Source organism: Crinia signifera, chromosome 4 (genome assembly GCF_055691185.1).
Source record: "Crinia signifera chromosome 4, ASM5569118v1, whole genome shotgun sequence".
In the NCBI taxonomy this organism is placed as follows: Eukaryota; Metazoa; Chordata; class Amphibia; order Anura; family Myobatrachidae; genus Crinia; species Crinia signifera.
Window position 1 is genome coordinate 156,294,124 of NC_139220.1, and position 14,814 is coordinate 156,308,937.

Consider the following 14,814-nt stretch of genomic DNA (forward strand, 5'->3'; position numbering starts at 1 on the left):
TATATATATATTTATATAGAACCCAGGTCTGGCACTCCCAACAAAGAAAATATGATGAGCTCCGGTGCCCTCACAGTAGAAACACAATAGTAGGACAGTGGTATGGCAGTCGGAAGAAATACTTTACACTCGAATGTTAGTGCAACGTTTCAGTTTTATCAACTGTTTTCAAGCTGAAAATGAACTAATTAAAATGTAAAATAACACACACAACAAGGGAGCGGCACACAGCCTAATTTAAAAAAAAATGTAATCACACTTTTTTTTTTGCACATTCTGTCATTTTAATACTTTGCTGAAGTATATAAAGTATTTTATTTAAAACGTAATAAAAGTTACATTTTATATAATTGTTTACTTTTTGCGCCACAAACAGACATTCTTGTTTTCATATCCATTCCCTATTAATGTCTGGGGCTGCACCCCCTCAAAAAGAGCATTAATCAATGCCAAATAAATATAAAGGAGAGGTTCCCTGTATCTTTCAAAATCTATACCAAGCCAATAAGACCTAGTGCGATTGTTACTGTAGCAGGGATTTCTCTGGAGAGACTGTCACATAAAAAAAATCAATGGACAAGAAGTTGATGAACAGTGGTCAACCCCTTTGCTAGGCCTTTTTATGTGAGCATAGCCAACCTAATAAAAGACCAACATTTTTATCTCTGTAATACGCTATGATCTACTATGAAAAATGCAAAACCATCTAGCTGGCTGTTAGCAATACTTAATAGATATAAGTTTATTTAAAACAATGCCTATCTATAGAATTTCCATTGATGACATTTCCTAAACCATGCTGAATATTATGATTTTTATAGGATGATTATGTTCTGGAAGTGAAACATTTCCAATGTCCAAAGTGGCCGAACCCTGACAGTCGAATGAGTAAGACGTTTGAACTTATAAATCTGATCAAAGAGGAAGCAGCCAATAAAGATGGACCAATCGTTGTACATGATGAGTAAGTCGGAAGAAGACAAGGCGCTCCGTCCCCATGTCATTGAATTTTATGGCATCAGTATTGTGTTTTATTTAGTATCTTGATATCAGACCTTTCATTGTGGCCATACTTGTGATGTATTTGCATTACCAAAGGTAAAAGGCTGTCTACTTTTGAACAACTACAATTAACCTCCAGCCCCACATATAGTAAATGGTGCCTGAAAACCTTCCCTGTAATTTGAAGTCAGGAGACAAATAATGCTGCAGCCTGCTAATTGTCATACAGTGATGCTGGGAGGCAAGCCCCAGTACTTCAGGCGGTTCTGTCCCTGACAACTGGGCACTGAATATATTGTCTTCCAGTGATGCCTCAGGTGAAGCTATAGATTGGAATGAGGTCACAGCCAGTTCTTCCGCTGGCTGCCAAGGTTTTGGAGGAGCCTAAAACAATGATTACCCTTTTCCACTTACAAGCCAAGTCGCACCAGGGATTTTGTATCCGGTTCCAACTGGGCTTGTAAACCCTTTTCCATTAGCATCCCCACCCGGCATAATGCTGGGTGGGTGACGTCACCGGAGGCTGGTCCTGAGCCAGCACTGGGAGATAATAGCATCTTCCACTGCCGGCTATTGAATTGCATTGAACGGGAACAGGATCGAATCGAACCAGGCTTGCTACCCGGGTTGAAATGTGGGTCATATGACCAGAGCCATATCAACTCAATCCCGGGTTTTGCGTGCTGCCGTGCAAAAACCCAGGATATTTAGGCTAGTGGAAAAGAGGTGCGACCATTCTCATGGAAAGACAGCAGTCAGCTACATACCAGTATGGCCGGTTTCACACACTCCGGCTCCTGCCGGACGGTGAAATCCCGCACGGCCAGGGAGCCGTGCCGCACACAATAGTTTATCATGGAGGGGATGGCCACAGCCCGGCAGCCATCCCTTCCAGTGGCGGGATCCGGCTGCAACCGTACGGCCGGCCGTGGCCGTACCGTGTGAATGGACACAATAGTGTCCATTCACAACTAATGTGTGCGGCACGGCTCCCTGGCCGTGCAGGATTTCACCGTCCGGCAGGAGCCGGAGTGTGTGAAACCGGCCTAAAGCTAGCAGCTGCAACTCTTTCATGTCAGTGATGGGTTATGAGCAGATCTAAACTATACGGTCATAGTGTAGAACAACACTTCCAGTCTGATGGTGAAGATGATCCACCCACATCCTTACTGAAGTAGCGGAGGGTGATGGGGCAGTGCCCGAGGACATGAGGGAGGTTTCTAACAATGTTTAATAAAACGTCAAACACCTTAATACCTGTCAGGTTATGGCAACTTTCAGCTTTCCTTTTGGACTTGTAGTTTAGACCCATTTGCTCTGATGTCATTGTTGACAGGGAAAATATAAATTATTCACAACCTTCAATTCATAGAATCTGTGATTTCAGATATGGAGGGGTGACTGCTGGCACATTCTGTGCGTTGTCCACCCTCATGCTCCAGCTGGAGAAAGAAAATTCTGTTGATGTTTATCAAACTACCAAGATGATTAATCTGATGCGACCTGGGATTTTCACAGATATAGTAAGTAAAGTGCAAAAGCAAATTAATTGAATTCAATCATTTGGTTAGGTAAGCACAACATTAATGGGGTCATTTCATTTAGAGATAAGAAACAATTAGCCTTTATGTAATGTGTCCTGTTTAAGTAAACTGTGACCGGATCTTCATCAAAGTTAAATATACTGTCATTTACAAATAACTCACAAACTGAACTTTTCATTTTTATTGAACACAATTAAATTAAGTGAAGTAGGTAAACCTTTTCATTCAGTAATTAAATCATCACTCTTTATATATGAGCCACAAAGCTCCTCTGTGCCATACATTCAGTATAATAAATCATGCCAGAAATGAATTCTACATAGAAAAAGTACAAGGTCATCTGAAGTTGATGCATAAGGCACATACTGTACATAAGAACGAAGGCAGAGAGTGCCCTGCTTGTCAGAGCTAACACTCCAGAGAATGCTGGGGATGGTAGCGGGTAATGTGCAGAGGAAGGGATCCGATACGATTTCCCGGCGGTCGGAATCCCGACACTGGAATTCCGATCGCCGAAATCCCGACAAGGGGGGGACATGGATCGCCCCCCCTTGCGGGCTCGCTGCGCTCGCCACGCAGCGGGCCCGGTGCCTCGCTACGCTCGGCACGCTATTTTATTCTCCCTCTATGGGTGTCGTGGACACCCCAGGAGGGAGAAAGTTTCGGGATTTCGGCGGTCGGGATTCCAGTGTCGGGATTCCGACCGCCGGGATCCCGACCACCGGGAAATTAACCGCATCCCCAGAGGAAGTACTGTGGAAGCAGGATAGGCTGTAATGAAGATGTTGGTTTTCAACGATTGATTTATGGTGGAGAGTCTAGTCAAACATTTAGGAATGTCAGTAAGAGGCATGAGCATGGGATATATCTTAGGGACCAGAGTGAGAGATAGAGCTGGTTGTTAGCATGCAAAAGAACACACAAACAAAACAAAAAACAAGCAACTGAAAGGGGCAGCGTCACATTAGAATGTAAGGGAGGGGGAGGCAGATGGGCGATTGCAACATATGCAGTAATATTGAGACAGGGGGGCCTTGCATTTAAGTTCTCCCCTGTTTGTAATAAGGTCATTTTCTTTTAGCTGTCCTATATAATTTCTCTTCAGGTTAGGCCTTAGTATTTTAATTCAGTACTTGATGGTGTCTGCAATTCCAAAATACTACTTTTGTTATCGTAAGTCATTTTAATGCAGATGTATTTATATATTTCTTTGTGTGTACTATTTGCATACTGATAAATGATTAGGTTACATTTTAGATGATAAAATGACTACAAGCAAACAGAGAATTCTAAAATGTTCACCAATTTTCTGTTAGAGCCACTATTAGCGATGTGTGTGTAATGTAATATATATATATATATATATATATATATATATATATATATATATATATATACATACATACATACATACATACATACATACACACTCACTCCTTATAACAGGGATGGGGAAGGTTTGGCCCTCCAGCTGTTGTTGAACTATAGATCCCATACTGCCCTGCTACATTTTTGCTATTTGGCCATGCTAAAACTGTTGCAAAGCATGTTGAGATGCATAGTTCAACAATAGCTGGAGGGGCGAAGGTTCCCCATCCCTGCCTTATAACAACAAAGCAGACTGTCAGCAGCACTTCTGAGAGCTGAGCCTGATGTAGACGTCATGAAGCCCCACCCCCAGTAATGTAAATCCCGCAATTTGCGGGTCTTCAATGGGGGGCAGGGCTAAAAGGGCACAATTTGCATATTTAGCCCCCCCCCCCCCCCCAAAAAAAAAAAAGCCTTCACTCGCGGTAATTTAACACTGCCACTAGGGAGATGTGGGGGGTCCGGCAGAAGCCGGGAGGGTTGCCCACCTTTCTGGAGGGCCGGGAGGCAGGACACGATTTTAGGAAGCCTCCGGCCATTCCGTGATGGTAGGCAACCCAGGGTTATGGTTAACTCTTTTAGTTAATAATTTATAATAATATTGTATATTTTCTTGCAATTCTAGGAGCAGTATCAGTTCTTGTATAAGGCTATTCTAAGTCTTGTAAGCACAAGGCAAGAAGCATGCCCAGTGGCATATATGGAGAGTAATGGATCTACCTTACCAGATGGAAATACTTTAGAAAGTCTGGAATCCTTAGTATAATTCAGAGAACGCTACCATATCATTGTTCAACAATTTTAACAATGTGGAAGGATCTTGTCAAATATTATGTATCTGTTTAATATTCTTCCAGCACTATTTTTGTATTGAATGACTATTGCCTAATATTCACAAATAATAATGTGTGCCTTTTGGGACATTTTGTAATTCTTTATGATTAACTTAACCAATTATTCAAGTGTTTTTATGAATGGAGCTGTGTTTTATTTACTCAGTATTAGTTTATCACTAGCAAATTTCGAAACTTTGAATTATTCATTTATAGTTGTATGTTTTTTCAGTGTGTTTGGCTAGCACTTTGTAGATGTTTTATTATTGGACTGTAAATAGTGTTCTTCTTAGAAAAAAAAACTTCATTGAAAAAAAAAAAATAAGAACCCATGCCGACCTAAGGAAGTAATAATCTAATAATTACTGTAAATATTGTTCTAGTAACTCCATGGACCAAATTTATATTTATAAATGTAGATTTTTTATATTTTATTACAGAGTCCATTTTCTAGTATCTGCATTGTAACAATGATACTTTTTGTTTTTATGTTAACTAAACGTCTTGAATTATTCATGTGTATTCTTATAAAATAATAGTACGGTTTTGCATGGTATTTTAACACTTTGTGACGAAAATAAAATGGTTTTCCATATTTGTGTATGTATATGTGAGCAACTATAGTCCAACCCATTGCCAAATCATTCACCTAAGATCCTTAACCTCAGTTTACAATTCTAAAGAATGTATTGCATTTAATGCAGGTCTACAAGAACTATATATTATACTTACATGTTTATAGCCGCACTTATTTTAATATACTGTACTGACTAAAACAACAGTACTCCCTCATGGTTATGGTATATTAGCTCTACAATCTCTACAGTCATATGGTCAACAGGGTTTAAAGGTCAACAGACAATAGGTCGACATGAGGTTTTAATTTTTTTGGGTGTATGTGCGCTCGGCACACTATTATATTCTCCCACCACGCTGTAGTGGATGGTAGGGCATGAAATACCGCCTGTCGGCACATGTCGGCTCAAAATTAGTAAAAAATTGCATGCCGAGCTTTTCACCCTGTCAATCTTTAAACCCTGTCAACCTAAAGTCAATCTATAGGTGCAGATTTTCTGTCTGATCTATCTGGTGAGAACAAAAACCTGGACATGTATAGTAGCATATGACAATCAAAAATTTCCACCCAAATGCAGGAAAAAAAAAATATATGCTTTGATAAATTTGTTATATCAGAACGATTAAACAATTTGTCTGACTGATCACTGTCTGTTTTCAAGCGTTTGGGAACAATTTTTTGGTCAGTTGCTCCCATACATTTCCAGGTTTTTGTTCCCACCAGATAGATCAGACAGAAAATCTGTACACACCTTATGATCAGTCCAGATACCCTCCATCATACACCCCACCAGGTCACTATATAGACCTATGTCCATCAGGTGCCTCCTGAAAGTTACCTTAGGGCAGGCATTCCCAACCACGGTCCTCAAGGCACACCAACAGTGATATCCAGGCTTCAGCACAGATGGTTTAATCAGAATCACTCAGGTACTAATTAAGTCACCTGTGCTCAAGCCTGGATATCACTAAAACCTGCACTGTTGGTGTGCCTTGAGGACCGTGGTTGGGAATGCCTGCCTTCATGGGTATATCCAATTGCAGAAGATACATTTTCCCACATGTGACAGTTCCAACTCCATGTATAGGATGGTGTACAAAATTGTGCAAATTCAGGCTGTGAAGGGTGGTACCATTGCTGGAAATTCAATGCCCTTGCTATAGTAATGTGCACCCTTCACCAATAAATGGATTGACCCCCAAATTTCTATGAAGATAACTCAATTCTTTGAGATGATGTTCAACATTGCCTTTTATTATTGGTGGAATTAAATTGTTCAGGAAAATAGTTACTAGCAGGTAGGATTTGGGGTCAGTAAAGGGTTACTCTAGGGCTTGGAGATTCCAAGTACAGTACCGTATATACTCGAGTATAAGCCAAGTTTTTCAGCCATTTTTTTTAGATGAAAAAGCCCCCACTCGGCTTATACTCGAGTCATTCACTTCGCTGCCCGGCTACAATATGAACATAGGTGTGGCTACGGCAACATGGCCACCGGCCTCCTGCACTATACATGTCCTCAGTGCAGGAGGCCGGCGGCCATGTTGCCGTAGCCGCGCCTTTGTTCAAAGTGGAGCTGGGCAGTGAAGTGGACGGCAGGGCAGTGGCCGGGTACCCCCCCCCCCCTGCGGCGCACCCCAAACCCCCTGGGATCGGACGCTGGAGGTAAGCGGCGGCAGCTGCTCCCTCCCCCTCCATGTGTGGTGTCCCTTGCAGGGGGATCAGCCTGAGCAGCCTGTGGTGTATTGTGCAGGAGGAGCAGCCTGTGGTGTCCTCTGCAGGGGGAGCCACCTGTGGTGTCCTGCTATTATGCATGGGGAGCCACCTGTGGTGTCCTGCTATTATGCAGGGGGAGCAGCCTGTGGTGTCCTGCTATTAAGCAGGGGGAGCCGCCTGTGGTGTCCTGCTATTATGCAGGGGGAGCCGCCTGTGGTGTCCTGCTATTATGCAGGGGGAGCAGCCTGTGGTGTCCACCTATTATGCAGGCGGCCTGTGGTGTCCTATTATGCAGGGGGAGCAGCCTGTGGTGTCCTGCTATTATGCAAGGGGAGCAGCCTGTGGTGTCCTTGTATTATTATACAGGGAAATCTACCAGTAGCTGCTGCATATCCCACTCTAGGCTTATACTCGGGTCAATACGTTTTCCCAATTTTTTGTGGTAAAATTAGGTGCCTCGGCTTATATTCGGGTCGACTTATACTCAAGTATATACGGTAAATTGATCTCTTGAAGACATGTTGAATCTCACGATGTTGGTGTTACATTTGCTGGGCCTCAGTGGGTCAATTTCCGCATGAGTAGCTCAGTTTACGCACATTATGTTCATGGGACGAGCAATACTTACATAAACGGTTCAAGTGTGAGTAACCGTGCTTATGCCTGTCAGACAGTATGACAGGTGCAGCAGGGTCCAGATCAGGGAGAGCGCCTCTCTGCCTCCATGCACTACAGACCCCTGCATTGTGTGCCAATGGATAAGCCCACAGACAGATTCACCTAACTCCAGCTTGGAGCCCATTGTATCCTGATGAGGTTGCAAGCATGTGATGATTAATCTTTCAGGATTGTCCTGGTTTTTGTCTCCTATATTAATTTTGATGGCGATTCCTTTTAGCGACGTTTTAGCTAGTGTCTCAGATTTGATGTAAGTTGAAAAGGATGTCTGATTCTATTTCAAAGGAGTTGTCAACTCAATCAGGTATTTTGTTTTGTGTAAATGTTTCACACTTGTATAGTTTAATTTCGTTATATTTTATTGGCAAATTAGAGTGCCCTGTAGACCGTAGGTTTCATTTGTCTCTTTTTATTACCTGGTTTGTTTGTAATGTTACTTTCTTTTGATCCGTTTCTTTTCTACTCTTTCTGGATTATAGATCTAATTATTTTTAGTAGCTATAATTTCATCTTTGGTCTTCAATTTCTTTTGAATCATAGTTTCTAGTGTTGTGAATTCTTGATAGTTTCAATATTGGTCATGTTCAGTGCAGTGTTTAATAATGTGATTTCTGTATCAATTCAGCTTGTTATGTATCAATGAGTTGCATGTGGTACATAGATCATTTTGCTGCATTAACAAGGGAAGAGAAGAAAGACTGTTATGTACGTGACGCACTATTAGGACAAGAAAAATTTATAAAATGTAACCTTTAATTGTTTATTTTAAGATTTGCGACATATAAAAACAATTGCCAAGGAGGCAAAGAGGAAGAAACAAAGTGTTTTTAAAAAAGGGGATATAGATCCTCTCAAATTGAACCCCAATGTCCTGTTCCCAGTGTAATTGCTAGATTAGGTGCGTGTTGCTGTATATCTTACAGTGTGTACCCACTCATGAAATTAACAAATCTGTTACAATTTTCACTTAATTAAGTTACTTTTGTTTAATATTAGTTTATAACACAGATTGCTCCCAAGGACTGTGCAGATAAATTAGGACAGCAAAGTAAATATGTCTGTTTGGTCCTTTTAAACATCAAAAAAAGGGTTGCCGCCTAGTATCTGCACAGATATTGCGCAGTGTGTAGCACAGTCTTAAATAATAACAGACTACGGGGCCGGCTGGTAGTCTACGTGCCGTATTTCACATCTAAAGTGTACCCGTTAGATCTGATATTGGGAACACAAATCGGCTGTTAGTGTTCTCCGCCGTTTGTTTGGTTCCTCTCCGCAGGGAAAGTGGCTTGTACGTATGCCTCTGTTCCCGGCTGTGCTGGTAGTGCGTCGGTGTCTGTGGGGAGATCACAGTTAGTGGTGAGGCTGTGATTTTCCAACTCGCAGACCCACGTCGCGCTCAGTCACTTGACACTGCGCCTAACAGAGGGACGCACCGGCCGGGTGCTGTATCAGCACTGGCATGCTGTAATCACATCTGAGTCTTGGGAGACCGTGGTCAGGTTCTGACCCCATAGCTCCTATCAGATGCGGCCTCTGTGAGTGGATACTGTAACGCCCTATACATCAATCAAAATACATTTCATGGGGAACGGGACATGGGGATATTTCACACACTAAGTGTGTCTGGTCAACTCGCGTGTCGCCACCAGCTTCATCAGGCACCCTTTTTTTGATGTTTAAAAGGACCAAACTGACATATTTACTTTGCTGTCCTAATTTATCTGCACAGTCCTTGGGAGCAATCTGTTATAAACTAATATTAAACAAAAGTAACTTAATTAAGTGAAAATTGTAACAGATTTGTTTATTTCATGAGTGGGTACACACTGTAAGTTATACAGCAACACACACCTAATCTAGCAATTACACTGGGAACAGGACATTGGGGTTCAATTTAAGAGGATCTATATCCCCTTTTTTAAAAAAACACTTTGTTTCTTCCTCTTTGCCTCCTTGGCAATTGTTTTTATATGTCGCAAATCTTAAAATAAACAATTAAAGGTTACATTTTATTAATTTTTCTTGTCCTAACAGTGCGTCACGTACATAACAGTCTTTCTTCTCTTCCCTTGTTATTGCTCAAATTACTGTTGAAGTGACAGCACACCCCACATAATAAAGTCTATGAATATTGATTGAAACAAGGGGTTACATTATAAACACTGCCAGTGCGATTGTTCACCCCCCCTCTTTTTTTCCATAAATGGTTTTGTCAGTATTGTGTTTTTTTTTAGAATGTTACTTATATTTATATGTAGTCATTTTGATACTATGCCATGTGTTTTGTACCAATGTCGTTTCTCTGTGTCCTACCATAATTTAGATTCATTAGTTATGAATTTTTTTAGTCTTAGAAAAATTATTGTAAAGTTTCTGTATCAGTTTCCTTTAATTCTTTGAATAGAAAAGTAGGTGTAGTGGACATGTGGGTACTTCTGTAGTTTCACGGCGCCTGTATGGCGCCATGCGTCTGAGTCCCCTTGCGGGGCTCGCTCCGCTCGCCCACGCTGCAGGCTCGGTGGCTCGCTACGCTCGCCACGCTATTTAAAGTCAACTCCATGCCAACATGGATAGTGGGGTATGAACTATTCATGCTGGCATGGAGTTAAGTTACTTTTTTTGACATATTTTGTGGCGAGCGTAGAACCCGGAAGTAGCACGGCGCCATGCTGGCGCCGTGAAACTACAGAAGTACCGACATGTGTTATCTTATACCCAAGATCCCAAGATGTAGGAGTGGCTACCAATATTCTCAGTAGTGAAGCGCTCAGTCGTCTTCCTCTTACCACTAGTTACATTGCAGATTTTCGGGGATCAGTAATCTATTTGTAAATCATTTTCTCCACAATGGAGATGTTTGTCTTGGAAAGTTCTTGTGACTGCTTGTTGGTAACATGGCCCCTGATCCTCTTAACCCAATCAGCTTCTACAGCTTTAAAAACAAAAAAAAAAATATAGATACTTCAAGCTACATAATCAAACTGAAATAATTCTAATTCTTACACTCCTCAACTTATGTTACAGAAATTACCACTACACTGTTTGGTGTTTTTGTATTTGATGAACTTCTGAGGAGAAGGAGAAGACACTCCAACACACTTTATTTCCAAGAGAGCATCATATTAAGACTAAACAGTTTTTTTACATTCAATAGAAAATGTCACTTTCAAAATGTATGGCATACGGTATAAAAATATGTTTTGGTATTTCAGTGGGCAGCAATGTGATTCTGGCATAAGATTTTTCAAGTTCATAATACATCCACAAGAAGATATTTGCTGTGTTCCATAGATTTCCTTGTACAGGGAAATGCGGATTGCAGCTTTTACAATTTGATGCAACATCCACAATGAATACATGGATGCAATTCAATGCATAAAGCAGATGCTTCCTCAGCAGCAGTTAGAGGGAAAATGTGCTTTTTGTATTATACAAAATTCCTTCATCTTTAACTCTCTCCAAGACTGGTCCATAGATATTCTTAGTCAAAGGAATTACCAACCCTTTACTGTCAATTTCACCTGAAAGAAATAATAATAATAATAATAATAACAACCGTTTTAAGACTGTTTTTCAAGTAGAAACAAATTTATATATTTCAGTTTGTTAGAACTTATCAGCCTGTCCAAAAATATCTAAAAAGGAAAAGCTTTTTATGCCTTCTTATACATTTAATAATGAACATGTCAACGACATTAACTCTAAATCCTTTTTTTTTTTTTATTGGAACAGTCTGGTTTAAATTAAATTGTATTTTTTTTTAATAAACACCTTCAGTGGCAATCCCGAGAATTTTCCGAACTGTGCCTCAGTGCCCAGTCTGGCAAGCCCGGAAAATTCTCGGGATTGCCACTGTTTACAGCCAGGCAGCGCTGCTTCACGCTGCCCGGCTCCCTCCCCTCCGCGGCGCCTCCTCCTCCCGCCCCTCTGGGTTTCTTATTGAAGTCCCCAACGCCGGCTTATGACAAGCCGGCTGCTGGGGACAGGTACACAGTGCGGGGGCGCAGGTCCAGGCAGCCGCTGATTGACAGTGCAGCGGCACTGCCCGGACCCAGGGAGGTAGTGGTGTTTTTTTTTTTTTTAAAGGGAGCACTCCCCATAAAAAACTCGCCTAGTGGTGAGCACTCCCCCCCCCAAAAAAAACACACCACTGAAGGGGTTAATAAATGGTCTACATTGAATGTTGAACGATGATAATGTTCTTAATTTAGAGTGTCTCACCATTCGCTCTGCTTCTAGCGCTAGGGCTGTTGAGCCGGACAAGACGTTGGACCTAAAAGGGTTAATTCACCCGGTATCTAATTATCAATCATTATCTATTTATAAGCAACCGCAGAATCTGCAGTTTGGAAGTAGAGCATATTAACAAACCAATAGGCAAAATAAAGAAGTCATTAATTTGAAGGCCAATTAATAGCTTGTTGCATTAATATTATGAAACATTTATTTTACAAAACATCAGCATATTCCATTGCGCTTTACAATTGGGAAATGGGTGTATCATAAATACACTATATGGACAAAAGTTTGGACACGTGACTATTACACCGACCGGTACTTGTAATTAAATTGTATTGAAAATACATATACTTTAATATGAAGTTGGCTCCCATTTTGCAACTACAACAGCTTCAACTCTTCTTGGAAGTCTTTACAAAATATGTTTGGAGTATTTTGGTGGAAATTTGTGCCCATTCATTCTGTAGAGCAGGGGTGGCAAAACCTGTTCAAAATCTACCAACAGTTCATGTTTTTCAGTCACCCTGTAGAATCTAGTAGGAATGAATGCAGCATGTTTGAAATGTATGCAGACCAATTAAGTTATTTCAAACAGAACTCCAACTCATGTATTTCTTTGTGTACTGGCCCACAGTCATGTTGGAATAGAAAAGGGTCTTCTCCAAACGGTTTCCTCAAAGTTGGAAGCATGGCATTGTTCAATATTGCCCTTCACTGGGGATAAAGGGGCTTGGCCCAAAACCTTACAAACAGCCCCATACCATTATCCTTCACAGTTAGCATAATGCAGTCAGGCAGGTAATATTCTGCCAGCATCTGCCAAACCCAGGACTATCCCATCTGACTGCCAGACAGAGAAGAGTGATTTTTCACCTTCATTTTCTACTACTCCTCAGTCCAGTGTTGGTGTCCATTACACCACTCCACTCCACCCAAAGCTGGCTTTGGACCTGGTGATGAGAGGCTTCCACACCATGAAAAGTTATTCCATCAAAGCTCCCACCACACAGTTTTTGTGCTTACATTAATGCCAGTGGAATTTTAGAACTCTTCAGCTATGGAATCAGCAGCACAAATGTTTGTAAATGGAGACTGCATGGCTAAGTGCTTGATTTTATACACCTGTGGCAATGGGTCTGATTGAAACACCTGCATTCAATAATTAACAGGTGTGACCAAATACCTTAAAAAGGTACATTATATGGACAAAAAGTAAGATAAATAAGCACAGGCGGATTAGGAGGGAAAAAAAAAACAAATAAGAGGAAAGAGAATCCTGCTCATTAACATTCACAATGAAATGATGAGGAGATTTGTAAGGAAGGTAAGAATTTTGATGTAGCAAGGCTGGGCCAGTGGCAGTGGAATTAGGTGGAAGGCCAATAGGCTTTGATGACCATATAAGATTTTAAGATATTTTGAACCCTGGAGGCGGTTTAATAGTCTGAATGGACACCAGGATTGTTTCCATAGCTATGGGGATGCCCATTAGAAGCTGTACGTGAGAGCGTGATATTGAAAATTGGAGGGGAGTTTAGGAGTCATCAGCAGATTAGGTAGGGCAGGAGGTAACCAGGAGGAAAAGCAGATTAGCAATGTAGAGAAGCTGGTAGTAAGTTCGAGTGAGGATCTAGATTTCTTTGCCCTAATTAATGAAGAGCCAATGAAAGGCTTGACAAAGTGGTAAAAGAGAAAGGCCAGATAGAAAAAAGTTTTAGAATACAAGGCCGGAGATAAAAGAGCAGTAATATGGGTAACAAATGATCCAATATGGTTTTCTGCCAACTGGAAAATTTTCTCTTGCATGGCCTGGCAGATGTTTTATGCTCCCTGGCTGTTAATGTACACATTCACCATAGCATTGCAACTAGATCTTTACTTGAAGACCCTGCAGAAGGTGTTGAACTACCTCGAGAGCACTGAGCACAGCTCTATATGTAAGGAGGTTTACAGGGAGCCTTGCTTTCTGTAATGACCAGAGACCCTAAAAAATGGAGACTGAATGATCACTGCACCCAAGCGCCTGAGAAAAAATACAGGTGGCGATGAGAGGTGTCCCAATTGGAGAGCAGTTCCAATTCAAGATCCCTGGAGTGGAACCTGCCAAATGAGACTGCCTACAGTTTCCCGAGTTAGACATGATGGGTCTTGAGGAGCATAGGGAACGATCAAAATGCTCAGAAAAAAAATAAAAAGTTTGGGCTTACATCACGCCATTATTTAAGCAAAACATGACAAGCTGAGAAGAGGCCAAAAGGAAGAGCCATCCAATGGAAGTGGGCATCCTGATTCATGGACCAAAAATAGAACTGAACCCAAATGTCCATAGAAAGTTCTACTTTTATGCCCACCTATTACTAACTGAAGAAGTTCCATCTTGAATTTGGGAAGATTTAAGTGAATTCAAAGGCCTTAAGCTTTAGGAAAGGCCATACCAAACTTTACAGTTTTGGTTCTATAAAGAGATTGGAGTGAAAATCTTTTGATCTCTGGCCTGCTGGGACCAGTAAAATGACAGACACCAAAATAAATTCTTTACTGCCTCTTTTAGGGGAGAGGCAGGAAGGCCTGTAGAAATGAACCTCCAAAGGGGTGATCCCAAAATTCTCCTGTATCGGACTGAGAGATTAGACTTAAAAGTATTCAATGCTTGATTTAAGAGCACATTAACCAAAATAGAAACCACCACAGCCCTACCAAAGGATCCAGTAGATGGGCAGGTAGCATGACTTTGCATCTGGATGACAGGAAGGCCAATATAGTCTTTATTTGGTCTTTTCACCTCTGGAGAAGCAAGTTTGACCTCAATTTCCTTTGGTTTAAGTCTATCCGGAGCCGAAACAAAAGCAAGGAAGTC

The 14,814-nt window shown here is 41.3% G+C and overlaps 2 protein-coding genes across 7 annotated transcripts in view; one reads left to right on the forward strand and one right to left on the reverse strand.

Moving 5' to 3' along the window:
* The window catches only part of PTPRZ1 (protein tyrosine phosphatase receptor type Z1), a 186,886-nt gene extending 181,562 nt beyond the window's left edge, over nt 1-5,324 (forward strand). For 5 of the 6 annotated variants that reach the window (XM_083182828.1, XM_083182829.1, XM_083182830.1 and 2 more), the window contains 3 exons: nt 822-964; nt 2,390-2,525; nt 4,540-5,318. In XM_083182828.1, the coding sequence (XP_083038954.1) occupies nt 822-964; nt 2,390-2,525; nt 4,540-4,680 (420 nt within the window). In that variant the 3' untranslated portion in view covers nt 4,681-5,318. Of the gene's footprint in view, nt 1-821; nt 965-2,389; nt 2,526-4,539 lie in introns of all 6 variants that reach the window. The other variant, XM_083182827.1, reaches the window with a different exon arrangement.
* Nucleotides 5,325-10,802: 5,478 nt separating this feature from the next.
* Nucleotides 10,803-14,814, reverse strand: part of AASS (aminoadipate-semialdehyde synthase) — a 75,022-nt gene continuing 71,010 nt past the window's right edge. Inside the window, exon 24 of the mRNA XM_083182833.1 lies at nt 10,803-11,239. Within this exon, the coding sequence (XP_083038959.1) occupies nt 11,121-11,239 (119 nt within the window). The 3' untranslated portion in view covers nt 10,803-11,120. The remainder of the gene's footprint in view (nt 11,240-14,814) is intronic.